This window comes from Caloenas nicobarica, chromosome 3 (genome assembly GCF_036013445.1).
Source record: "Caloenas nicobarica isolate bCalNic1 chromosome 3, bCalNic1.hap1, whole genome shotgun sequence".
Taxonomy (NCBI): Eukaryota; Metazoa; Chordata; class Aves; order Columbiformes; family Columbidae; genus Caloenas; species Caloenas nicobarica.
In genome coordinates, this window is record NC_088247.1 from 49,436,801 (window position 1) to 49,462,809 (window position 26,009).

General features: G+C 40.7%; 2 protein-coding genes across 2 annotated transcripts in view; both read left to right on the forward strand.

The window, feature by feature from the left end:
• The window catches only part of SLC16A10 (solute carrier family 16 member 10), a 71,822-nt gene extending 57,969 nt beyond the window's left edge, over positions 1-13,853 (forward strand). The window contains exons 4-6 of the mRNA XM_065631596.1: positions 5,987-6,130; positions 7,961-8,189; positions 9,378-13,853. Of these exons, the coding sequence (XP_065487668.1) occupies positions 5,987-6,130; positions 7,961-8,189; positions 9,378-9,613 (609 nt within the window). The 3' untranslated portion in view covers positions 9,614-13,853. The remainder of the gene's footprint in view (positions 1-5,986; positions 6,131-7,960; positions 8,190-9,377) is intronic.
• Positions 13,854-15,958: 2,105 nt separating this feature from the next.
• Positions 15,959-25,791, forward strand: MFSD4B (major facilitator superfamily domain containing 4B). Its single transcript, XM_065632765.1, has 4 exons — positions 15,959-16,167; positions 16,269-16,437; positions 18,830-18,946; positions 21,118-25,791. Exons 1-4 carry the CDS (start codon positions 15,982-15,984, stop codon positions 22,359-22,361), a joined length of 1,716 nt encoding a protein of 571 aa, XP_065488837.1. The 5' UTR covers positions 15,959-15,981; the 3' UTR covers positions 22,362-25,791.
• Positions 25,792-26,009: the final 218 nt, after the last annotated feature.

The window sequence follows — 26,009 nt, forward strand, 5'->3', positions numbered from 1 at the left end:
CAGATAGAACTAAGGCTAAGTTGTGGGTTGTAGTCACAAATGAGAATCTACTTTAAAAAATGCTTAAAGGGGGTAAGTTATTTGACAGTTTAACTCTGAATACTCAAGTGTATGTAACACTTCAGTTCTTACATATCCCTGGCTTTATTCCTCATCCTTGTTCGCAGTCCCTGTGAGCTTCCCCAGACATGAGTGTGCCCGATCTATCTTGCTGCCGCTGCCCAACCCATACCAATCCCACCAGTATCCTTGTGCCCATTTCTTTATGCTGTCTCTTGTGGCTGCAATGGGATCTGGTCTCTGCTGGCACCTCCAGGAGCTACTAGTGGAGGATGGGAGCTGAAAATATCCTGAGACACAGAGTAGAGCGGCAGAAGGAAAGAGCAGAAGTCATAGGCTCTCTTGTGTAGCAGTGTAAGGGTCATCCCCTATGCTTCGGGCTTTTCTCAGGCCCCAGTGTACTTTCTTGCACTATTCCCTGAATGTCTTTCAAGCCTACTAATTGGCTTGCACACTCTCAGGATCTGAGAACTGATTTAATTGCTTTAAAAATGATCAGCATTTGTGACTCTAAGTATAAAAACTGTTTATTGGTTAACAACCGTTGACTTGGTTTTTCCAATTTGTTTTATGTTGTCAGTTGCCTGTTTTGATCTCTGAGGTCATACTCATCTTTCACATACTCTTAACAGCTCTGAGATTTTACTTCTTTTCCTATTTTTTAGGGCAAATTTCTTCAGGACTAGCTACTTTGGGGAAAAAAATAATTTTAACTATGTCAACCTGAGGCTTTTCTTAATCTAATCTGAAGTCTTAACCTTTTTATGTTAAATAGGCTTCACAGTTAACCTGTCAACAAATTTTACTTAAATTCAGATTATACTTGTTCTGAATCTTCATGATGCATGGATTATTTTGTTTAATCTGCTTTGTTTAGTGGAATAATAGAAATTTTTCTGGTTGCAATGTAATAATCACCTTGTTTCTTTAATTCTCTCCTTGTTCATTATGTAGATTAAATTGACCAGAGACAGAAAGAGGAAGTATCACTGTGACAAGTATGTAAACAGGAATTATCTTGAAGGTGTATATATGTATATTTTTGTCATGTGAAGACACTTAATTTCTAAAAAATACTACTGTGTACATCTCAGAATGATGGCACTCCCTTAATGGATCTACATTAGGTGTTAGTAATGCTATTTCACGTCTCTTAACATGAAGAACATTGTTCCAGTAGATGTTCACAAGTCAGGACTTAATGGTTCGTTTGCTAGTTTTTGGTTCATCAGTAAAAGCTTCTTTGGTGGAGTCTGGACCAGAAATGTATTTGCATTAGATGATCTTCCCTGTGTCTAGTATCATACAGTTCTGCTAACCAAGTTTCTTTCTCTGATTTCTGCCCACTCCACACTCTTCCTTCCCTCTTCATGGTGAATCCTTATGTTAGAGAATGAAGAATGATTTGCCCAGAGTTACTGTATGCTCTGTTTTGCAGCACATCCCAAAGCTTTCAATCTTCTGGGACAGTTCACTGTAAAGTTCTTGATATATGTTTATTGAGGCAACAACTAATATTTTTCTCAAGGCCTTTGAAGGAGTTGGCTTGTTTCAGGCTTGTGGTTGACTTGTTTATTGAAGGGAGGCTGCTGTGTGATGGCACTAACAGCACAGAAAGATCTGAACATTATCTGTAAGGCTGTTCTTTTCTCAGGAAATATATGCGAAGTAAACCTAAGCTTTTAGTTTTCTGAAATCTTGAAGATTTAATTGTAGTCTTGAAGATGAGCACCAGTATATTTTTTTCAACACATACCACTCCATTTGTGTCCTGCCAGTTGCAAATACCCTTACTTGGACATGCATTTAGATTATTTTTGTCTATTGCCTTTCTTGCACTTACAGATTGGAAAAAAAAATCTGAGTGATGGAATGACAAGGCCATCATGCTTACTAATAATACTGAATGGGTTTTTGAAGGCCACAGTAGTAATAACCAAATCAATAGATGGTGGAGGTATTGCCATGTCTAGATTGATGGCTAAGTCTGATACTTTACACCAGTCTAGAATTATTTGAGGTATTTGGATTTTAAATTGTTGCATGGCTAAAAGGGCCAATTAGTACTGCAAAAACAATATTACTGAAGCAGTTCTGGATATAAGAAGTGCTTTTACCTCAGAGCAGATTCCATACCATAAGCCCTACGATAGATTCAGTCTCTGACCACAGTTTTTGCCTGTAAGGTTATGTTTTAGACTCATCTGACACTGCATGTAAAGCTTCATCTTCATTGCTTACAGGCACAACTCACCACTTCACGTTCCAAGGAAGCACAGTTTTGCTTGGATTTCTATAGAACTAATGCATTTCTGGAAAGCATGAAGAATAAAAAGCTTGTGCAGGCTATCCTTTTTCTTTTCTTGTCTGGGAAAGATAAATCAATATCAAAGGAACTCCCCTCATCTCTTTCAATTTGGAGCAGTTAGGAATAGTAGCTCCAATTTACAAATGGTACCAGTAGTACTCTTAATTTAGAACCAGCCTAAGGATAGTGTCAGACATGAGGACTTGAAAATGCTGTTTTCTATGTGCTCAAAGTTTTCTAGGTTATATATTGCTGTTGGGCATCTCTTTCTGTGAGAGATTGCATTGCATTTAGTGTGCTAAAGCTTTACTTGATTGAGAATTCCCAAAATGAAATATACACAGGAGAAAAGCAGTTGACAGAGAATTATTTTTTACTAGTTCATTACATCTTCTTTCAGATTTAGGTTCTTTGTGTTTGGAAAAAGGAACCAGAGCTAAGCTCAGATTGCTCTATTTTTGATTTAGTGCATGACTATAACTGAAATGCATGTGCATTCAATGGAAGATCTTGGCAAATTCTTGGTCTTGGTTGGATGGACAGAGATTGGCTGAGGCAGTACATCTGAAAGCATTCCAGCTATTACCAAGCAGCCAATCTTTCTTCTAGTCTCACCCTAACAATAAGAAGAATGTGGGCAGTAAGATCTGTGTTTGTATGCATTAGCCGATAAGAGAGCAAGAGTACAAGGTAAAATGCTGGTGCCAGGGATGCGTTCCGTTATATTGTCTGTCTGTCTTGATTTGGAAAATTGGATTGTACAAAGAGAACTTACTTTAAATAGCAGCGAAGCCATGCCAGTCTGAAAAATCTTGTACTGGTTGGTTCAGGCAAAGTTACAGGCCTTTTCTACACTTGGAAAAATCAGACCCTGCAATTCAGCATGCACACAGCTCTAACAAGGGAAGAGCTAGCTGCATTACTGAGAACAGGCAACACCCACAGGAAAAAGCTTTGACCTTCAACGTGCTGCTGTGTGCCTGGGTCCCCACTTGACTGCTGTAGATAATGCCTAAAGAGTCATAATTACAGCCTATATTGTTCTGCAATGACAAGGGCATTAATGCATGAGATGCTGCCTGAGAAGGTTCACAAGTAATTGCCCATCCTGGGATTTCTTGAGTAAGTTTATCAGTTAAAAAAATCTGTGGAAATCTGAATTTTATTTTAAGTTACTTCATCATAAATAAATGTATTTAACCTATAGTTACAAGAAATGTCTCTAAGTCCATAATGAGTTAGCACTTGCAGCACTGAATTAATCCTGAATCACTGTATTTTCAGATACTCAGTTAATAATACTGCTGTTACTTTCTGCTTACTTAGTGACTATATCACTGCAGATTGAATTTGCTGTTGAGGGTCATAGGGTCAGCTCTGAGAACAGACCAGGTTGCTCAGGGCTTTGTGCAGCTGGGTCTGGAAAACCTCCAAGAAAGGAGACTGAACAAGCTCTCTGGGCAGCCTGTGCCACTGTCCTCCTGGGGAATACGTTTCTCTGTATATGTAGTTGGAAGCTCTCTTCATGGTATGTATAAAATGAGTGAAAGCTAAAAAACTAAGCACTAGTTTGGATATTTGAAGAGATGAGTAGTGGTTATTTTCCTACTTAAGGAGTGGATTTAATCCAATATAGCCCCCATTGATCTAAGAGAGCACAGCATTTCACCCTTGAGAGTGCTGCTTTGAGAAATCCAGTAACTCGGTTGCAGAGGCAGGGTTGACAGTTACCTAGATGTAGAGCTTTATCTTACCTCTTGAAAAGCCTCTGGGGAGTGCATGAATCACATCTGCAAATAAAACAAGCTAGAGGCTGCAGAAACATGGAACAGGTGGCAAGAATGGCAGAAAATAGCTTGGCTTCTCTTGCTGGCTGGGCCAGCAGGTGTTGACAGGCATGTAAAGGTAGGGGTGGGAAAACTGTCAGCTTTTCCTCTTCTCACCTTTGACAGAAAGGGAATAAATAGAACAACTTTTCTTCTGGAATGATATTTAAACAGAAAAGATAAGTTTAGATTCTGTTCCCAAATGGGAAAGAAGAAAACCCTCAAAAATAGAGCAAACATCTATCTTCAATTGAAGTTAGAAGTTATTCATTAAAAACAAAACCAAACCACTAACCCTTATTTTTTATTTCCTTTCTGACAAAAATCAATTATATTGGGCAAATTAATATTAGATTTAATAGACTTTGTGACATGTAAACAAACCTCAACTGATTTTATGCTTAAGAAAATCACTATCACTCAGGAAATCTTGTTTTTGTTGGAAAAAAACCCCCTCTGCTTATGTATTAACACTCTGGCCAGGAGAGAACATTGACTATTTTGCCCTATTTACTAAAGCTGAACTTTCCCATTTTATAGATAGGAAAATAAGGGTTCTCTAATTTGAAGTTATGTGAACAGAACTAATAACAAAAAATGGTGTGCAGCTTTTGCTATCCAGATCTGTTGCCCTGTGGTCACCTTGTCTCTCAAATATTTTTGGTATATCTTTCCTTAAAATCAGTTTCTTCTGTTTGCTTCTTCTCACCTGAGTCTTTACAGCTTCTTGTTTGGAATTAGTTATGAGCACAGAGGTGGCAGGACTATGCAAATGACTTCTACATCTAAAGCCACTTTAGCATATTTGGTATTGCTAAGCGTGTTTCAAAAAGTGATGGTGCAAAAAATCCACCTTACAGTGTAATTTCTGGTCTTCACGGTTGATTTTTTTTTTAATGTTTGCAAACAGCCACTGTGGAACGAAACAAAGAATATATATATATATTTTTTTTTTTACATGACTTGGAAGGTTAGAGTTACTGATACTGGTAGTTCATCACATAGTAGCTGATGGTCTACTGTCAGAATTTTTGGTGAGTTGCTTTAGCTCTTTAGGTTGAAGCAGCTGATAAATCATTCTTCCAGTTTGCCCCATTCGTTGCTGCTGTAGCTGCACCCTCTCCTGGAAGCGCTTGCTGTTGTTTGGCACTGCAGGTGGTTCCTGCTCCTCTTCCTCCTTGCCCCTGGATGTCATGGTGACCATGGATGTCAGGATGAGACAGTCTGGAGGGCCCCTCCTTCTTGCACTGTCTTGCTTCCAGCTCTCTGCCCCATGCTTCTTGCTCCTGCCCTGGGATATCTTACAAGTTTGGTAGCGTGTATCTCATGTCTTAATGCTTGGAACAGTACTGTGGTGATACTCATTCATCACCTTCAGACCTGAGAGTGTGTCCCAGCCTGTGAAGCAACCAGTTCTAGACATTCATCCTCTGTGGTTTCTGCATTATGTCTATGACTAGTAAACTAAAAGTGGTTGGGGAGAACCCTTCTGGGTTCTCTTCAGTTTTCTTGGTATTAGACACAGCCTTGTTGTTTGCTTGAATTACATTCATTGTGAATAAAGCAACAACGTGTTTTCTGATTGTTTTTATTGTATTGTGCTTACTACTGATAAGCCAGTGCAAAACTTACTCTAAAAATCTGTAAAAGCAGAGTAAGTTAGTAGACTATTTGTAGCCATATTTCTAAGTCTGAGATTCACAAATTACTTCTATTTAACTCAAGTTATCTAAGGCTTATCTTCCTTTTAATTCTAAAGCCAGTTTATTTTCTCAACCTTCTTTTTAAACAGATGAAGCATGTAAAAGACAGATTTGGTGACAGCGTGCCAGAAGAAGTGCTTCTGCTGTGTCTGGGCATTACTTCAGGAATTGGCAGACTGATCTTTGGCAGAGTTGCAGATTATATTCCCGGTGCAAAAAAAGTTTATTTACAGGTATGTCTTCACACTGTTCTGAAGGAATACACAAACAATATTCTGAAGGCTTTGGTTGCAAGTACTATTAAGTAAGCAGAATTAACTTATTGGAGAGTCAAATCTGAGAAATTTCAAAACTCTAGGGAACCCAGTGTACGGTTTTTGATACTAGGAGCCTTTGGCACAAAGTTAATGAATCTTTTGAATATTTTTTTTCTTGTTTAATGCTAAGGGAACATGTATACTACCCACTGGCTGTTTTCAGCTGAGAATAAAATAAATTACTAGCCATTAGCATGTGAGTGAGAAAATCTTTGGGGATTTGGGGATTCTCTAGATTCTACTTTCCCTGTTTTATCCTATGATTTCATAATGGCTGCAGAAAGTTGTGTTCTCCCTGCCCCCGCCATGTTCCTCCACTAAGGATTTTGGATCTCTCTTCTTGATCTTTGATGGGGAAAATTTGATGTCAAGTATGTTCTGTGCATAGTGCACACTGGTAAAGCCATGGGAATATAAGAGGTGCTTAGTTAAATTTTGCTGAATGAAGGGGGTTACTTCATAGAATCATAGAATGTCCTGAGTTGGAAGGGACCCCCACAAGCATCATCGAGTCCTTGCAAAAAGTCACAGCTTCCAGGAATGCTGAAGCTTGAGGCTGAAGGAGGATATACATTTTTTCCCCTCCACACAGAAAAGCTATTTTTTTGAGAAAGCAGCAGTATTAGTGTAGATTTTTAGTTAAACTTGCATGTTATCAACCATTGGGTGGGTGTTTGTTTCAAAATGCATAACAAGGGAGACATCTAATGGCTATTATCTGTATTACAGTATTGAAAATAAAAATTCCTAGGAAAGAACCAACTTTCTGAAGATGGAGTATTTGTTGCCATAGTTACACAAATTTAGATTTCATGATGATATAGACTGGGACTATCTCATTCATTTGCATTGATTAATACCTACTTTTACTCTTTCAGAAAATGTCGATATTATGATTAAAAGTGAAAAGGCAGAATTGAGATGCACACATGATTTACAAAGCACAAATACCAAAGTTGCAGTAAAACTACAAGTTTTTTAAATTCTTTTCCTTGAATAGCTAGAACTGAAAACCATGAACTTTTGTTTAGGGAATGAACTAGGATGCTTCTGGGTGCTGTTAGTTTCACCTAGTTTTAAGCAGGAAAAACACGTTAATTTTTGCTAAGGTTTCCCATGCTGACATATAGAAGGTGCACAAATTTTAAATTTTATTCCTTTAATTTGCAACAAACAAATAATCTTAGTCTAAGATTATAATATAAGGTCTTTGCAAGTATGCATGGCTATAAAAATACAGCACGATACCTTTATGTGGAAGAATGGAAATGAGACTTTCAAATACCACCTCTGAATATAAGCACCCTGAAGTAATCACTCATCATACTGATACTTTTACTTAAATTACAAAAGTGAGGAGTCTAAAGTGTTGTAGCTATATTAAACTTTTGGCTTTCATTTGAAAAGAGCAGAGTAACTTTTCAAAAAACATTGGTGCACAAGAAATGACCTTACATAGTCACTGCAGAACAGTTGATTATAAATGCATGTTGAAAACTTGTGAAATGGGTACTGGAATTTCTTTGCATGTCATGACAGTTACATGTGTGTGTTTTATCTTGGCACATGACTTCTGATGGTGGTAGTCCATGGAGACTGCTTATTTATTTTAAAGTAAACACAGGAAGACAATTCCCTACAAATGCAATAAAACTCATCTGTTCTCTGTATCTTTGCTGATTTGATGCAGTATGTGTGTTGTGTGTGTTTGTGGTTTTTTTTTTTCCCCCCCTTGGTCATATTTAGGTGGCCTCATTCTTCTTTATTGGCCTGATGTCTATGATGATTCCACTGTGCCATGTCTTTGGAGGTCTCATTGCTGTCTGTCTCTTCATGGGACTGTTTGACGGATGCTTCATTTGCATTATGGCTCCTATTGCCTTTGAACTTGTTGGGGCTCAGGATGTCTCCCAGGCCATAGGATTTCTACTAGGACTCATGTCAATACCTATGACAGTGGGTCCACCCATTGCAGGTAAGTATAGATATGGGCTGTAGCTGTAAATGTTTCCATGTTTGCATGACTTTTGGCCATATTTTCTGTTCCTACATCATATGCAGTGCATTTAGTTTTCTCTGTACATGCTCCAGAATATATGGTGAATTTAACTACTGTTCATGGCTTATTAATTTACTATACTCTTTAAAGTTCGCTTCAATCTTTTTAACCAAGTTATGCAGATGTAAAACATTCCTCAAAAGAAAGATTGGCTTCCAGCTGAAGACCTGATGTTTTCCATGCTGTTAAGGTGACAGCCTATCTGTTGATTGTGTTATAGAAGGGCCCCAAATTGGAATCTGAAAATTAACTGGACTCCAAAATTTGCTCATGCAAAACCAACTGAGGATAACAGCTCCAGTCACTTTAATTGCTGCTTACAAGCAGGAACACTGGCATTTTTTGTTCTTTGATGGGAGACTGTTTGACAAAGTACTGGTTTTCAAGATGAAAACTCTTTAAGTTCTTTAGGAGCTGAAAATAGCTTAAGCTATAATCCTTACCACTGCTGATTTCCAGTCATAATTTACCCTGAGGTCTTGTGAGTGCTACTGAAAAATACTTAGTAAGATTTAACTGAACTATGCAGTATTATAAAGAACAAAACTTTAAAGCTAGAACAGCCTAGATGAGGCGAGTCCTGATCTGGAGACACTATCACAGCTATTAATACTTAAATAACATTTGATGAATGGGGGGAGTTTTGAGAGAGCAACTAGAGTGAATTGTTGGAAAACACACTTTTTAATAAGAGGCTTCCAGGAATGCAGTGTGTGCAGTATATCTAGAATAAGATTGAGGTGCCTTGATCAAAGGCAGCTGTTGCCAAAAGAGGGAGAATTTCTCCAAGTCATTGCAAGATTGAAATGCTGGAGAAGCTGAAATGAGCCAAATTCAAATAGGAAATACGGTATATGTTTTTTAGTGATGGGTGGTAATTAAGTGGTTGAGTGGTGACATACTGAGTTCTTCATTCCTTGGAGTCTTTAAGTCTGGAACACCCTTCTACCTATATATACACACCTATATTTGGCCATCAGGTAGTCAGATTAGTGGTTATAATAATATGTTCCAGCTCTCAAGTTTCTGAATCCAAAGAAAAGACATGTTTTGTGGATTCACAAGGCCCTGTTGTTTATCAGTGGTAACTTTCTGTCTTTGCAGGCTTGCTGCGTGATCACCTTGGCACCTACGATGTCGCGTTTTACCTGGCTGGAGTCCCTCCCCTCATTGGTGGAGCTATATTATGTTTCATCCCCTGGGTCCATGAACGGCAGAAGTTAAAAGAAAGAGCAAAACCTGTCGATGGCGAAACTACTGAGAAAATGCTGGAAAATGAAAGTGCTTTGGTGTCAGACACTACAGAAAAGCCAGTCAAAGAAACAGAACCTGGTTTTTGATGGTTTCTTTTCCTGTACCAGCCTGACCTTCTTCTACTGAAGCTAGACTAGTACTTTTTGGCTGAAGATACTATATGATGCTAAAGAAGATTTGAACTATTGCTCAAATTGCGAAACTGCTATAATAAACTTTTATACCATTGAACTTTTTTGATGAATCATTAAGTTTGATCACAAGCCAGATTTTCAAGGTATTTGAAGTTTTGTAGCATTAGTGTGTACGTATGTAATGATTCTGTGTGTGAAGAGAATATTTTTCTAATTCATCAGAACCCATTTCTGGGAGTGTGAAAGCTGTTTTTGGTTCACTGACCCAGGATTCTTCAATAACTTTTACGGTCCATCCAATGCAGGCACACCTATGGGCATTTATACTGGAAGATGTAGTAGCTCTTATGACTCGAACAAAAAAAAAGTTCTCATTCTGTTTTGCAGGGTTTTACAAATTCTATATCATGAACACAAATAGGTATCTTTTTGATTCCCTTAACTATTGCTGAAATCATTAGAAAGCTAAATTATTAAACACCTATTTTCTCTAAATACTCCAGCCTGCTCAGTTTGCTTAAACATTCACCTGGTTTTGCATTGATTCACCTTTTCACAGTAGCCCAAACAAAAACCATTAAGGATGAAATTTTTGATGGGCACAGGTTTGTAATATGCACAAACTAAGCTCTGAGTACAAACACATTCAGAAGTAAAACTGGTGAATGATTTTTAATTTTTTTTTATATTTGGTAAAGGCAATACTATTAATGTATATGTGTAATTTTTTTCAGCTAAATCTCAGAATAGTTGATAGTTTTGAAATTATGCTCACAGTAATATTTTGGAGCAGTATTATGAATTAGACTAAATTTCATATTTTTCTTTTGTACTTGGGTTCTTTTTTATTCTTAAACAAGACAGCTTTAAAGAATATATTCTAAGTGCAATAACTTGTTTTTAATATGGAAATATACACAAGCTATTAAAATGACATTTAACAATTAGAGTTGTTTTGCACTAAGTGAACATGCAGGTTGATTATAGGTTTTTATAGTTGTGTTCAGTTGTGTGTAGGATATAGTTCCATATTTTGTTCAAATATGAAGAAAACGTCTTTGCATGTCCTATTTTTTGCTTAACATACTAAACATGGCACTATTACTTAGGTATTTGTAGGTATTATGAACTGTTTGTCAAGCAGGTATTTCCAAAAACATCTTTCTCTGAAAAATATTTGAAAGCATAATACTTTGAGATAAAAACACTGGTTTTTATCATAAAACACTTCCAAGTACACTGTTTATTTGTGGATATGGATCAGCAATGCAGTAGAATACTTAATTGTTATTTATTTCAGGTCCATTCAATACTAATCACTTTTGTTTTCTTGTTTAGAAGAGTCATAGCAAAGAGTAAACTAAATGTGATCTGAAGATAAAATGCAGGTTGAAGTACTTTTTCTTAATTAGTAACAATACCTGTTCTTTACATAAACCACAAAGGCACACTGTTTGAAAATTATAACCTTTAGTGTCTTTTCTATTTTTATTATTTTTCTTTCTCCAGAGCTGTAGTAGCTCAGAAAGCCCATGTGCATTTGTGATATAAAACATTGTTACCAATACTATTGTTTAGAGTGTTTACATCTATCAACTTTAAAAATGTCCTTTAAATATAATCATGTGAAGCATCCTAATTGAGACCAAAGCTCATACCTTTTTTATATTGCAGAATTTCAAGCCCTGGTTTACACGAGTGAGATTTAAGAGAATTGAATCTTAAAATGTCAGAGGTACATGGGAGGGAGTTGGAGGTGGAAAAAAATCTCAAACCAATCTATTTGTAGAACAGAAGTCCCTTTAGGTTCTCTGGGACTTGTGCTTCTGTACCTCTTAAGTGCTGCTGAAAATGTTGGCAAAAATATTCATAGTATTAATAATTAAAATTACTACTAAATGCTGCCTTTGTTATAAAAATGTTAGCAGCTTATACTGTTCTTGTCTGGAGTATTTCTGTAGAAGATGTTTTTAGTATTATATTTAATGCTAAAGTGTTGAGTAGGTGTGGTAAAAGCCTCTTGTTTCCTATTGCTTTGTTATGAAAAATTAGTATTCATCACAGGCCTTACACTTCATGTGTTATCTTCATGTTTTTAACCAAAACCAAGGCTGCTTTTTAGCACTGATGCAATTTGAAATAATTGTGACCAGACATCTTGATGTAATTGTGGCATCTTCCGGACTTGCTGCTCTGTATCTATATCAATTATCTGGGAGAGAATATAAAATAATTGTTTTAGAAATGATAGAGAAATAGTATAACAATAGTATGGATTAATTGTTGCCATACCCTTTAAAAATGTATTTGTACATAAAAATCCAAATGTAAATTAAAAATGTAAGTTATGCTTACAAATATGAAGGACAGCATTTAAAAAACAAACAAACAAAAGCCCCACAACCAAAACCAGACTCCAGGAAGAGAGGGTATAATGAATGAATAACCAGGAGTGATTACTATGTTAAAAACAGCAAGACAGCATAATGTAGAAATGGTTGCTATTCTGAAAACAGAGAGAAAAGCACTGAATATTAATTTTGTTTTGACTGAGTAAAAGTAAATAAATTTTTGTAACAAAACTTAATTTTAGATGTGAAGTCCTGTTCACAGGTAACCTGCTGAACTCATACTTTAATGACGTAATTCACGGTAAATTTAATCTTGTTGGAGATAGACTGTAAAATTAAAATACTAGCTTAGGTCAAGAAAACCCTTAAATCATTCAGATGTATCCCTCTCTTGAGAGCAGTTCCTAGAGTACTTTTCATAGATACTGCTCTCCCATGCTATAAACAGAGTAGTCCTTGTCCTTTTTCCCATTAAGTGTTCTCAGGGGAAGCTTCATAAGAAATTGAGTAGAAAGAGGTTCACTTAAATGACAGTGTGAAATTTCCAGCCCTACTCTATGCTGTAAATTCATACACCAGATCTTGAAACCAAGACTAATTTTGAGCAAGGGGTTGATTTTTAGGTATGGCTGACACACAGTAGGTATGAGATCCTTGCAAATCTTAATATATTCTGTTCAGCAAAAGTCTGAAATAATTAAAACCCTTCAGGTTCTTATTTGCATCTAAACTATACAACAACAATACTTTATTAATTATACATTGTATGTATTTATTCTGCCTACATGTTGGAAGACCTGTACATGTCTCAAACCAAGACTTGAAATTAACATATTCTTAGTTAGAATTTCTTTGGTCCAGATCTGGGTTTTTTTTCTCTTCATCATTTAACATTTTTTTCCAAAGTTCACTTTCAGTGACCACTTACAGACCTCACTAAATTGCTTACTCCAGTCAAAGATGCCAATAGCCATCCTGTGGCCATCCTTCAGGGCATGTTCAGTGTCAGATAAGGTAGACAACTGACTTGTTCTCCTTTGGCTCTTCATACACAATGTCTGGGCATATACATTCTCATACATTCCCCCTTCCTTTTGGAGACACTGGGTTGTCCAAGCTGATGGACACCACCTTGGATATGGATTGTACTTTTCAGCCTTCTTTTCTCAAACTTCTTCCCTGCATTAAACCTTTGAATAGCCACAGCCTGATAGACCAGGCTAGTTTCTATGAAGTGGGAGATGACTTTTAGGTATCTTAACTCTTCTGTCAGAACTGACCCTCTGATATTAAGAGTGTGTGCATGTATATATATATATATATAAAAATACAATGTATTTTGACCAGGGCATACACAAACACTCTGCATTTAACTACCAGAGCTGTAGTGGTGGAATGTGGGAGGCAGCTGGGGAAGAAGTGATTATTTTATTTTTGGTTGTGCATTTTGCTGGTGACAAGCACAGCACCATTATAGTGCCAGCCAGCCAGTTGAGTTCCTAGTCATGTAAGCTTTGGCGTATTTTCAGGATGCCTTTTAGTCAAAAATATATATAGTGTCACATTTATCATGTTTCAGAACTGTGTATACTAAGATTAGAGGGATTTTTATACTAATGTGCTAATATTGATAACACCGACATGTTTAAGTATCTTTATAGACATTGTATTTTGTATGGTGTTTTTTGATGTTAAAAGATACAGGTTTTGCTGGCCTTAACTCCATTCTTTGGAGTTCTGCTTTGTTAGAGGAGTAAGAAATAAATGTCTAATGTTTTTCATGGTGCTAAAGTAACTGTGATCAGTCTCAAATTATGCAGAATAAAGATGGTAGTTCTTAAGTGCCCCATTTGTTACTGCATGCATCACTTCTAGTCTTGTTCTCCTGTAAAACTTGTCATTTTTAAAAACAAGTAATTTGTGTTATAATCTGATAGTTACTGAATCTCATGTGCAGAGTTTTATACAAAAGCTTTTACAGCTTTTATTACCAGTGTGTTCTGATTGGAATGTCCCCATTACATTTGCTCCTGAATTAATATAGGGTGCAACCCATTTCATTCTGATTGCACTGATGATTTTAAGACCAATGGTTTATAAACCTAAACCACTGGCTTCTGGAGTTTTATGCTTCTGAAAATTTTACCTATTCTATTATCCTGGGGTTTAATATCAAGCTTACAGAGCAGTTGCTTTCACAGAAGGCAGATGTAAAATTGAGGGAGGGAAACTGGTAGAATAAACTCGAGTGATATTTTGAAAGAATTCTGTATTTTTTGGTCCATGCCTGTCAGTGTAATTCAGTGGAGCTTTGATCATTTGCTGGTCTGCTACCAATTTCAGCTTGATTTACCTTGGCAATATGAAGTATGAAGTGTTTCCTCATAGACAGCTTCAGTAAATCACAGGAGTTCATTCACTTTCCCTTTGTAGTAGGGCCAAATATTTCCTTTCCTTTAATAAACATATCTGATAACATATCCTCCTGGGGTTATTCTCTAGACTGCTTGTATTTCAAATTAGAATTTGAAAAAGATGCCCCAAACCTTTATAAGAACCTGAGTGCTGTTGCCATTTCTACACTCTCAAGGTACAAAACCTCTTAAGTATGTAAAACAAAAATGAGAAGCTGATGGAATAGACTTCAAATACTTTTGTACCTTTTTCAGAAGGCTATTTTTTATACCTGCATTTATCATGAAAGCTAATTAACAAGGCAAAATACTAACATCTAGATGATATGGTTTGACCCATATATGACTTTCAGAAAAGAAACAGTTATTTTAGATTTCAAATAAAATAATTTCAAGTATATGCTCACCAGCATTCTGCAGATACCTGATAGCAAGACTTGGCACTTCTTGCAAAGATAACATTTAAATCTGATTGCTATTAACCATGTTTATCTTGCATGGTTCTTTGTAGCTAGATTTTTTTTTTTTAATGTGTACAAGTTGTCTGTTAAAACAAGAGCTGTACCTGCAACAGGCTCACCAGTGCCAGAAGAAACAGGATTCAGTTGCTGCAGTCTACATGCAATGTCTGTTATATTCTAGTCTGAAAACAAAACAAATCCAGCTTGGAATTATCTTTAGATTGTTTTTGAGGCTTAAAAATAGAAAGTGTGTTGAAAGTTAAAGCCTTTTTTAGAGAGTAGCACCTCTGTGCTGAACAGCGATATTGAAACATTTTGAAAAGCCTGTGCACTACTCTTGGCAAGTAGCAGAAACTTACAGAAGAGTTTTAATACAAGCTGAGATCCAACAACTCTGTATTTTGGCAGGCTTTCTAAGTGTGGTGTGTCAAGGGCAATGTAGAAGACCTAGACCTTGTCTCAAAGGTCCAGTATGGTTTGAGTTCTGTGGTAACAGATTTAGAGGCGGGGGGGGAAATAAAAGGAGGATATAAGGAAGGCAGCGAGAGCAAATAACGTTGGGGAGATTTTGTTCAAAAAATATAGAAAGTGACTTTGGAAGTGTATCTGCACTATTCACTGCATGCTCATTGTACCATCCACATAAAGAGAGGAAAACTAAGCCAAGCTTTAGTGAAGCGAGGTTGCAGAGAAGCCCTGCGAGCCAGGCCTGGGGCTGCCCGCCCCCAGGAGCAGCTTCTGGCCTTGCACGGTCTGTTCTCCTGACAGCTTCCTTCTGGAAGGCAGGCTGCGCGTACAACTTACAAAAGGGGATCTGAAGTAATTACAATTTCTTAGCTTCAAAACTTGATTGTTACGGTTTTGTTCCGTGAGGCCCGTGTATAACGCTGTTTCTGGTTTCGTGTGCGCACTTTTAATTAATCGGCTCCTCAGTACGGGGCGCTGAGGGCGGCACGTGACTATAGGTCAGCTGTCAATTGCCCCGCGGAGGCTCCGCCATGTTCCGCGCGGCCGTGGGCGGGGCCTCGCGCGCCGCCATGCGAGGGGGCGGGGCCGCGTTCCCTCCCCCGCGGGCCGCAGCGGCCGTTGGTGCCATGGCGGGCGCCGAGCGGAAGAAGCACGTTCGGTTCGCCGCTCCGGCGGCCGGGCCGGAGCTCCCCGCCGCGCCGCGCCCTGAGGTGGCCGTGGTCGGCGGCGGCTGGCGGTGCAGCCGGGGCGGGGAGGGAGCCGCGCTGCGCTGGTGCATCTCCGGGGCGCTGTGCGCGGCTTTCCTGGGGCTGGTGAGCGCGGGGGGCGGGCGGTCACCGCACCTGCGGCCCCTTCTCCGCCGGCCGTCGGAGGGCGAGGTCACCCACCCCCTCCCCTCTAACATGCGTTGCAGGGGATGAGCATCGCGGTGCTGGGACCCACCTTCCCGAACTTGGCCGCCAACGTGCACAAGAACGTCAGCGACATCTACTACATCTTCGTGGGCCGGTCCCTGGGCTACCTGGGCGGGTCGGTGGTCGGCGGGCTGCTCTTCGACTGCATGAACGCCCGGCTCCTGCTCGGTGAGTGCCCGCCCCGCGCTGAGCTGCCGCCGGGGCCGCGGGGCCCTCGGGCACCCCCGGGCACCCCCGGGCACCCCCGGGCACCGTCCGCTCCCGGTTACCCAGCGCTGTCGGGAGGTGCGAACCGGGGGCTGTGGCGCGGGGAGCTGCTGCTTGTTGCCGGGAAAGCGCCGCGCTTGTGCCGCCGCTCGCCGTCGCCGCATCGCGCGTGGTTGGTTTTCTGACGCCGCGTGTGCGTGCGGGCACCGCTGATGTGCGGCCTGACCGCCGCGGGCCGCGGTTGCCGCCTGTGCTCGGTGCGGCCTCACCTGCAGCACTCTGCGCAGTTCTGGGCGCCACAGGATAAAGGGGGTATAAAGCTACTGGAGAGTGTCCAGAGGAGGGGTACGAAGTTCAGCCTGGAGGAGACTGAGGGGAGACCTCCTGGCGGCTACAGCTTCCTCACAAGGGGAGGAGGAAGAGTAGGCACCGATCTCTTCTCTTTAGTGACGGAACCCAAGGGAATGGCAGGAAAATGTGCTGGGGAGGTTTAGGTTGGACATCAGGAAAAGGTTCTTCCCCCAGAGGGTGGTGGAGCGCTGGAACAGGCTCCCCAGGGAGGTGTCACAGCCCCAAACCTGACAGTGTTCAAGAAGAGACTGGACAAGGCCTCAGACACATGGCGTGACCTGTGGGGTTGTCCTGTGCAGGGCCACGAGTTGGACTCGATGATCCTTGTGGGTCCCTTCCAACTCAGGACATTCTATGATTTTATGGTAACTGGTGTTGAACTCACAGAACCTTCTTTGGGTTGACTGAAAGGTGTCTTTGGTTTGGACACACCAAGTACTGTTGGATTTTTTTTTTTCCTCATATCAAGTGATATAGTTAGTATAGATCCTCTCAGAACATACGGGCTTCTATATGATGTCACTCTATGAAACACATAAACAAAACAGGGGAAGCTGTGTTTTGGTTTTTTTTTACACACAGCGGAAACCTCCTGCAGTCACACTTCTGTGGGGAGGGAGTTGTAAAACCCTTCTCTTACTTAAAGCACAATAGAAACGTTTGTTTTCTTATACTGGACAAAAGAACTGAGATTTTGACTGGGAGGCCTTAATCAAATTAGAACTTATTTAAAGTAGACAAACATTAAATACCAGCTGTCATGGTGGAAACTTAACTCGTGTAGTTTTATCTCCTGTCTTTCAACTGCTGAAACTCTGCTACTGTACAGAGAAAAAATTGAAGACATAATTTTTGTTAAGGCAGCTTTTAAGTACCGATCCTCAGGTGCAGAGCTGGACAACTGCGAACTTGCTGAGAAGTTACTTTTTAGCTGTGAGCGAGGCATCTGAGAAGCCGTGTGTAACACAGCCCACCTTCCGCTCTCTCTGTGCAGCTCAGCATGCCCGCCTTCAAAAATGTTTTGAGGCCTGTGTTCCAACTATCTTGCTGGGGCTCTAGGGTTCTGGATGTTTATTTTTTCCTTTGTTGTTGTTGTTTTTTTTTTTTTTTTGGAATTAAGCCAAGTTCTTAATGAATCCCCATTGATCTTTAAGTATCTGCCCTACCTGTGATCAAGCATTGATTTGAAAAATAACTGTTTGGAACTGGTACAAGCCTTCTAAAAACCTCATACTATATATTCAAGATATTGTGGATTATTTTTTAATGAAGGTGACGATAAGCGTAGAATTTAGCTGCTGAACTTCCTTCCAAATTGTAATAAAAATAATTTCCATGTGCTAAAAAATATTTTTTGAAACGGCATGTCGTAAGTGTAGTTAATAATAGCAAAACTAATGCAGTTAATGAATTGCTACTAAATTTGTGGTGAGAAATTTTGTAGTTCTGTCTCTAAAAACTCTGGAAATCTGTTGGCATACATCCTTCATGTGAGAACAGAGAATAAATGGAAGTCAGCATTTTATTATGGAGGTTGCTTGTTGGCCAATGTGCAATCACTTTATAGGATTTTAAGAGTAATTTTTTTTTTAAATGGAGCCGAATTTAATGCTCTGTAGTTCTCAAAGGGAAAACTTCATACTGTTCAAAAACACGCTTGACATCTTTTGTAGTAAAGTAACATTTCTAGATCAGAAGTTTGCAGAAGGCACTGAAATAGCACCTGTAAGTCAAAAGTTTGCAGAAGATGACTTAGTGTTCCAGCAGCAGGTGCTACTCCCTTTGCAAATAAAGCTTTAGCAAAACAGGTTTTCGAACAGTGTTGAACCTTCTGGCTGCTTCTGCTCACCATGAATTGATGTAGTCAGGTTATATCACCTATTAGGATTATCTGTAACTTTAATAATTATGAATGAATTTCTGTTTCTTGGTTTGCTGTATTTTTAATGGAAACCGTAGTATCTGGGTTGTGTTTTTTTTGTTTGTTTTTTTGACTTTCCAGCATTATCCATGTTTGGAACAACGGTTGGTCTTTATGGGATACCCTGGTGTAAGAAATCTCTGCTGTTGACTGTCTTGATGTCAGTTGTTGGAGCTTCCATGGGAATTCTAGACACAGGTAAGGGACCACGTGACCCGACAGTTCCTTCACTGAACTAAGTGGGAACTTCAAGCTCACCAAAACTGTTGCTGGAATTTCACGTGGCACATCTTGAAATAAAAGACTGGAGCTGTTTTACCTGGCCGGGATTCTTGAATTATTCTGGTCCTGTGACTTCCAGTGTTTGTGTCTCTGTAAATGGTCTTCCCTGAGGGGTCTGGGGGTTGGGGAGCTCTTGCTTCCTGGAGAAGACAAATGCACATTTCAGTGGGCAATTACAGGCCTAAAGAAAGTGTCACATGCTCTCTAAATGGTGTTCTCTTTAAATTACTCATCTACAGGAAGCTAGTTGGGTTACTGTGTTAGTTGGAGGTCAGTTACTCCTGAGCAAGTCCTGGTGTTTGAGAGATTCTCGCAGTTGCTATGTTGGAGAGTTGCCTGCTTGGGGTTGGCCAGGTGGCGTTTGGGGATTCACAGCAGACATTGGCTGCTGTAGCTCACAGCACCATGGTATCTATTTCCCTAAATTAAAGAATATTTGCTGCCCTTGGCCAGCTTTGCGTAGGTGTTTGGGAAAACAAATTTATTCTATATGCCCAACTGGAAGTCGGTGGCATGTGCATACTGCAGCTGGCCTGGAAAAAACCCTTCTTTTCCTGGAAAGCTGTTGGAAACCAGTTTCTTAGCAGACACTCCTTACTGGAGGAGAATGTGCTGGTGAAGTTGCAGGGCAAACATCTACAGGTGCGGTTGGAAAGGTCAGTTATACCAGAAGTATGAAAAAGAAACTTCCACAGAAATGAGTTCACCGGGCATGGCTTAGACAGGAGGAGCTTGTGATGGCTGCTGCAGTTTGGATTGGGAGGCGAGGCCACAGCAAGAGACCTAAGCACGCTTAGGGACGGGTGGGTAACGCTGGTGCACTTGCAGATGGGGACCAGGAAGCAGCCAAAAATCCATCAGTGGTGCAGAGTGTTCCCCTGTGGCTGTAGAAGCTGGTGGGGAAGCCGCAACAGGTGGCCACTCGCCTGTCACCTCTCCAGTGACTTGCCAGCGTTGTGCCGACTTCCCCGCCTTACTGAGGGAGCCTGCGGTTACTTATTAGCCAGCGAGGCCCAACTGAGTCTGGTCGAGCAGCTTTGGAGCGGGCTTATTTCTGAGCAAGAGCTGGCTAATGAATTAGCCCAGCTGTCCAAACAGCTGCAGCAGCACCCCAGCTCCGTTAGCGCTGAAGAGAGCGTGATGTGGGATCCAGTACTGAAAAGAGATGGTTTTGCATGGCGCAGGTTGTGCTAAATAAGCTAAGTGCGGAGGTGTATTTGTTGCCTCTTGCAGGATTGTTATACACGGCACACAGTTTAAAAATTCTTCATATGGGAAAATCCTGTCGGCTTATTGTAAAAATGTCTTCAGTGGGTGGGTGTGCTGCTTGGAAGTCAGACCCTTGAGGAAGGGAGACTTCCCAGCAGGAGAAACTAGGAGCAAGGCAGCAGAGTGTAACAGAATTAATGTGGAAGAGTGTTAGTGCTGCGTGACAAGGGCTGCTGCACTGTAGCGCAGGAATTTCATTATTCTTTATTTTCCTGCATTCTTCTCAGGGACTACTTCCAAATGTCTCTCTGAGATGTTATTTTCTAGCATTGTTGTTGGTCTGAGGGCATTGTAGTTTGGTCTCTGCAGCTGTATTATTGTAAACCTTTCAGCTTCTGGAAAATAATTTGAGCGCAGTTGGGGTAGTCCCAGCCCATCAAAAGCAACTTGCTGTTCCCTGGGACGTTGTTTAATGAAACCTCTGATTCTGTGCATTGTGCATTGTTGTTTTTAAAACGTACAGAAAAGAGAAGCAGTTAAATTTGCTTTTTTGAAAAAAGGCTGAAAAATGCTGCAAATTGTCAAGTAGGGTAATTATGTATGGCCATTGTTGCTGGATTAAGCCGGTGTGTGGCTCTTCATTTTGACTGCCGTGAATACCTCCTAAAGCTCAAGTCATCACGTGGCTCGAAGGTGCTTGCAGGCAGAATTTCAGTGAACTGCAATTTTGCACATTGTATTTGCTAAACCTTGTATTATTGCAAATTGAATTAATAATACAGGCTATGGTTTGGTTTCATCATTTGGTTTTTGTTTTTTCCTAAGCAATATCTGATTTCAGGCTAAAATGACTGACACCTCCTTTCTCGGATCCGCAGGTGGCAACATACTGGTACTGAACACCTGGGGAGCAGAGGCTGGGCCACACCTGCAGGCCTTACACTTCAGTTTTGCTGTCGGTGCATTTGTGGCTCCCATCCTGGCTAAAATGGCCTTGGGAGGCTCCGAATCGAAAGACCTTGTGGAAGCTGAAAAGACAAACCAGTCTGTCGTGAGGTCTGTGCCGACGCCATCAGCTGCATCAGCTGTGTCGGCACTGAAACACCATCTTGGTGCGGATTTTTTGTGGTCTTATGTTGTCATAGGGACCTATCTTCTGTTTGTTTCTTTCTTCTTTTTTATTTTGTATTCAAAGGGCAGCTCAGCTCGAGACAAATCAAAGACTTCTTTGCAGAAGAGCATGTTTGCCAAATACCACTATGCCCTTATTCTTCTCCTGTTCATATTCTTCCTCTGCTACGTGGGAGCGGAGGTCACTTACGGCTCTTACATATTTACTTACGCAAAAGTCTTTGCCGAGATGAAAGATAACGAAGCGGCTGCTTTGAATTCCGTCTTCTGGGGCACGTTTGCCGCTTGCAGAGCAGTGGCGATATTCTGTGCCGCTTGCTTGTACCCTGGCACCATGATCCTGCTGAGCCTCGTGGGCTCTGCCGTCTCCTCGTCCTGCTTGGCCGCCTTCGCGAGGCACCCGGCCTCCCTCTGGGTCGGAACCGCCGTGTACGGAGCGTCCATGGCCACCATCTTTCCCAGCGGCATCGCCTGGATAGAGCAGTACACGGTCGTGCAAGGGAAGTCGGCGTCCCTCTTTGTGATCGGCGCCGCGCTGGGCGAGATGTGCGTTCCTGCCGCGGTGGGGTATCTCCAGGGGAGGTTTCACCACGTCCCGGTGCTCATGTACGCTGCCCTGGGGACTTCTGCCATGACAGTTCTGCTCTTCCCTCTGATGTACAAGTTGGCCAGGTCTCCCGGTGAGAGCGACTTGAAAGAAATGAGTGAAAACGAGGACCAGAAAGCTTTGTTGTCGAACTCGGGGCTTAACGAGGATGAAGAGGATGAGGAGGATGCGGGAGAGTGGAATGAAGCAGACTTTGAGGTAATAGAAATGAATGACACGCTGAGAAACTCTGCGATAGAGACCTCCCGTAAGATTCCAGGGGACTCTCCAGCCAAAGTCCCTCTCCAGCCCCATCTGGACGATGCATTGAGCGATCCTCCAGGGGCTGCTGGTGGCTCCCCTGGGAGAAAAAACGTCAGTGTTGACCGGGAGAAGAATGACTAAAGTAAACACTGACTTTTTGTTATTTTAAAGGGAAATGCAATTGAATTGTAGCCATTCTCGTGAAGTGATTCAAGGATCCTTTTACAGTGGCACGGAGCTCAGCATGTTAATTTCTGTTTGTCCGGCCCTTTCTCCCAAGTTTCAGTCTGCAGGGTGCGCTTCGGAGTGGGGAAAGTCCACCGTGACGTGGATGGGGTAATGTGATAAAATGTACAGACTACATTGAAAATGTTAAAAGATGAGGCATGCATTTAATATATGCTGTAATAAGAACTAACTAGGAAACAAGGAGGCACACAGACCGCTCGTTTTTTTGGGTTGGGTGAAGGGTGCAGTGCCAAGGTGCTTGGTCGCAAAATGTTTTCATGAAAGAGGAGAAAAATCTATTACCCGTGCTGCTGAACTTTCTTACCTTGTGAAAGAGGGATGTTTCTACTGCGTTTAAAGTTCGTGTGTGATGTAAGCTAGGAAATAAGTCAAATTTCGGGTGATACCCTGCCACTGTAAATCAGATAACCTATTGGCAAACTATAATTTCCTGGTTCTGTTGCTAAGATGAGAAAAAAAATTAAAAATTAATGTTTGGGAGTGGACCCATGCTTTTGTGTCAGTTAAAAGCGGTTTACAGGAAGGGGGACAAAATGGGTCACATGAATCTGCTATAACACATAGCTCTGATTTACTAGTTAAACAGTGGTGATACATCTAAAGAGTCTCCAGTACTTATGATTGTATTTGTGATTTTAATGACTGCACTACCATGGAAATCAAGAAATGTATGAAGAAGATAATACCATATGTTAAGTAATCTGTTTATATATAATTTTGGCATAGGGCTGTGATATTTTTAAGCCAGTTGTTTAAATTAAGGTTATAACAACTTTTCTGGCTTTCTGTGCCAAGACTTTAATGTAATGATGTGTTGAAATGAAAGTGTGAACGTGAGGGGGAATGACGGGTGAGACGATCCTTTTGGGTTGTACGTTATGATCACCCACCCCTGGCCGTTTGGGTTTTGTTTCTCCGGGTGGTGACTTACAGGCTCTGCCCAGCGGAGCAGCCGTGAAGGAAGACTTGGGAAGGACCAGTCACACCAGTGAGCTCTCCCCAGTAAGAGCAAAAAAAACCAGCAGCTTGTGACAAAATTGGACTCTGGAACAGGAGTCTAGTAATTTGTCTACCTGAAACTCCAGATTGTAGGTGAAGTATTTTTTTTTAAAGCTGTATGATCAGAATGTGCTTGTTTGGGGTTTTTTTTTATTTGCACTTTTATTAGTATTTTTCTTGCTAAAAAGTTTAATTAACAGAACTCTAGAGGTAACATAGCACAGAATCTTAGATGTTCAGTGTGTTTTCAGGTCTGTTTTTGTTCCCTTTCTTGTCCTCTGAGCGTGCAACCTAGAACCTTGTGGCTTTTTCCTTCTGAGAGGTTAGTAAGAAGGAGGAATCAACTTGTAGTGAAAATGGTGGGGTTTTTTTCTTTATTTTTTGCACCTTGCTATGTTGAAGGGTCTCCCTCTGCTGTTGGCACCTAAATGCCATTGTGGTTTTGCCTGATTCCCTTTTTTCCTTGTGTGTATGTGCACTTCTGTGGCATTTTTTTCCGGTGCAATGCATGAACCTGCACTTTAGAACATGGCCTTGTTTCACTTGCTACGCAAGGGTTCTTCTCTTTGCTGAAAGTCATGGTAAATGCTTTTAAATATCAGGCTGAATCCTGTTCTGGGTGCCTGTGACAGCATTTGATCAACAGGACTAAGTCTGTAGGGCCACAGGTGTCGAGTTTGTTCTGTGGCACCATCCCCTGTAACTGCAGCCCATGGGCTTTGAGGGTGATATAAAAATGTTTTCCCCCATGTTGCCAGATGACAAGTAGTTTAAGAAACACACCTGGCAACCAGGAAGTTTAAAAGAAATTCCCCAATTGATATGCTAATTTTTGGCATGAAATTCCAGATTGGAATGTCCTGCATGTAAGATTGTTCTCAGGGATAGTTTACGCATCTTGCATAATCAAGTACTTTAAAAAAACCAACCAACCAACAAAAACCAACCCCAAACCCACCACCAAACAACAAAATGAAATTAAAGCTGCATTATGAAATATCCTGTAACCTCTTTGAACCTTATCTACTTATTGCTTATATATACACGCACTTCTTTGTTGTGTTTCTGACTAATGTCTTCCCAACAAAGGTAAAGATACTGTGCAAAACAAAGATTTTATTTTATTTTTTACTGGCTGTATTGATTCCTCTGCGAGTGACTTGAATTCATCCCCATTTTCCCCTTTAAAAGCCGGAGGCCAGTGTAGTAGGAATGGAGCAGCGGCTTGGAATGCCGAGGGAGGAGCAGCCTTTTGCCAAAAGTAACAGATCCAAAAAGCAGCAGCAGGAAGAGAGAGTGGAACTCCCACAATTATCTTGGCACGATACCGTGTAGAATCGTGTAAGCGATGTGTAGAGGCCCTTGTCTGGATGACATCTAAATTTTAAGTCAGTGAGTACTTAGAGCCTTCGGTGTCTTAATTCTGGCCTCGCAAAGGAAGGTACTTGCAGAACTTGTTCTCCTTGTCCCCTAAAACTGTGCTCTTAATAGTGGGGGCTGCCCTTTGATGAAAATGGACTGTTTAAAGCAATTAAAACAGATCTAGGCCATTTCCAATAACAAGTCCAGCTCACAGCAGTTCTAGACATCTTGATGTTCAAGGCTGTAGCTTTCCTAGTTCTTGGATTTTGGTGTTCCTCAAGGCTTGTTTTTAAACAGGAACATTAGTTTTCACATGTTTAAATTGCTTCAGTGTAGTTAAAGTGCAGATCTATTTACAGTGCGGCTCTAGTTACAGTGCTTTTTAAGTTGCAGATCCTCCAGAAAGCTTAAACACTTAACCTGACATGTTACAGGTCGAAATTGCTTAAGACGAACTGTATGACTTCACCATTGTCTTGTCGATGCCAAAAAAGTCATCTCTGTGTTGAGGAGAGGAGCTGCACCCCATGGATTAGATATCTGCATTTATTGAGAATCCTGGTTTTGTCCATAAAACCAGGAACAGGTTGAAGATGAGCACTTGCCTATTTACTCCAGGGTTAAAGGCAACCTGGTGCAGGTAACTGTCATTTAGTATTTTTCTTTATCCCTGAAGCGCTGCCAAAGGCTGGATTGTACCCCTAGCACGACCCCCTTCCTCCTGGCGTTTGCAGTTTTATTCTGTACATGACCAATGCTGGAATGCAAGAGTAGGCAAAGTTTTGTGCCTTGATTTTTTGGTTTGTTTTAGTTACTGTGCAAAGAGCACATTGCAATCTGTGGATGTTTATTATATACTTAAGAGTTTTTATTCTGCTTGGTGTGGGTTTTCATTGTACTGGATAATGTGAAGTTTAATAGACTGACTTGTATCTTGAATGTAATAAGTTCTGAAGTGGAGAAGGCACTCAGGTTCCTTGAAGTAAATAAAGTTTTGTTCTATTTTTCAAAGCTACTCTGGACTTGTAAATTTAAAACATACTCTTGTTTTGACTAATGGAAAACTGGAAATGTTTGACTTCCTGACCTTTTAGGTCCCAAAGCTGGAAACTCGGTTGTGGATCCTTCGCTCTCACTTGAGGAGTCTTGTTTACATCACTATTTGTGTGCCAAACGAGG

Coding starts and splice junctions, on each gene's coding strand:
- MFSD4B (XM_065632765.1), top strand. CDS start 15,982: ATGGCGGGCGCCGAGCGGAAGAAGCACGTTCGGTTCGCCGCTCCGGCG. Junction 16,168..16,268: donor GCGCGGCTTTCCTGGGGCTG/GTGAGCGCGGGG, acceptor CATGCGTTGCAG/GGGATGAGCATCGCGGTGCT. Junction 18,947..21,117: donor CATGGGAATTCTAGACACAG/GTAAGGGACCAC, acceptor TCGGATCCGCAG/GTGGCAACATACTGGTACTG.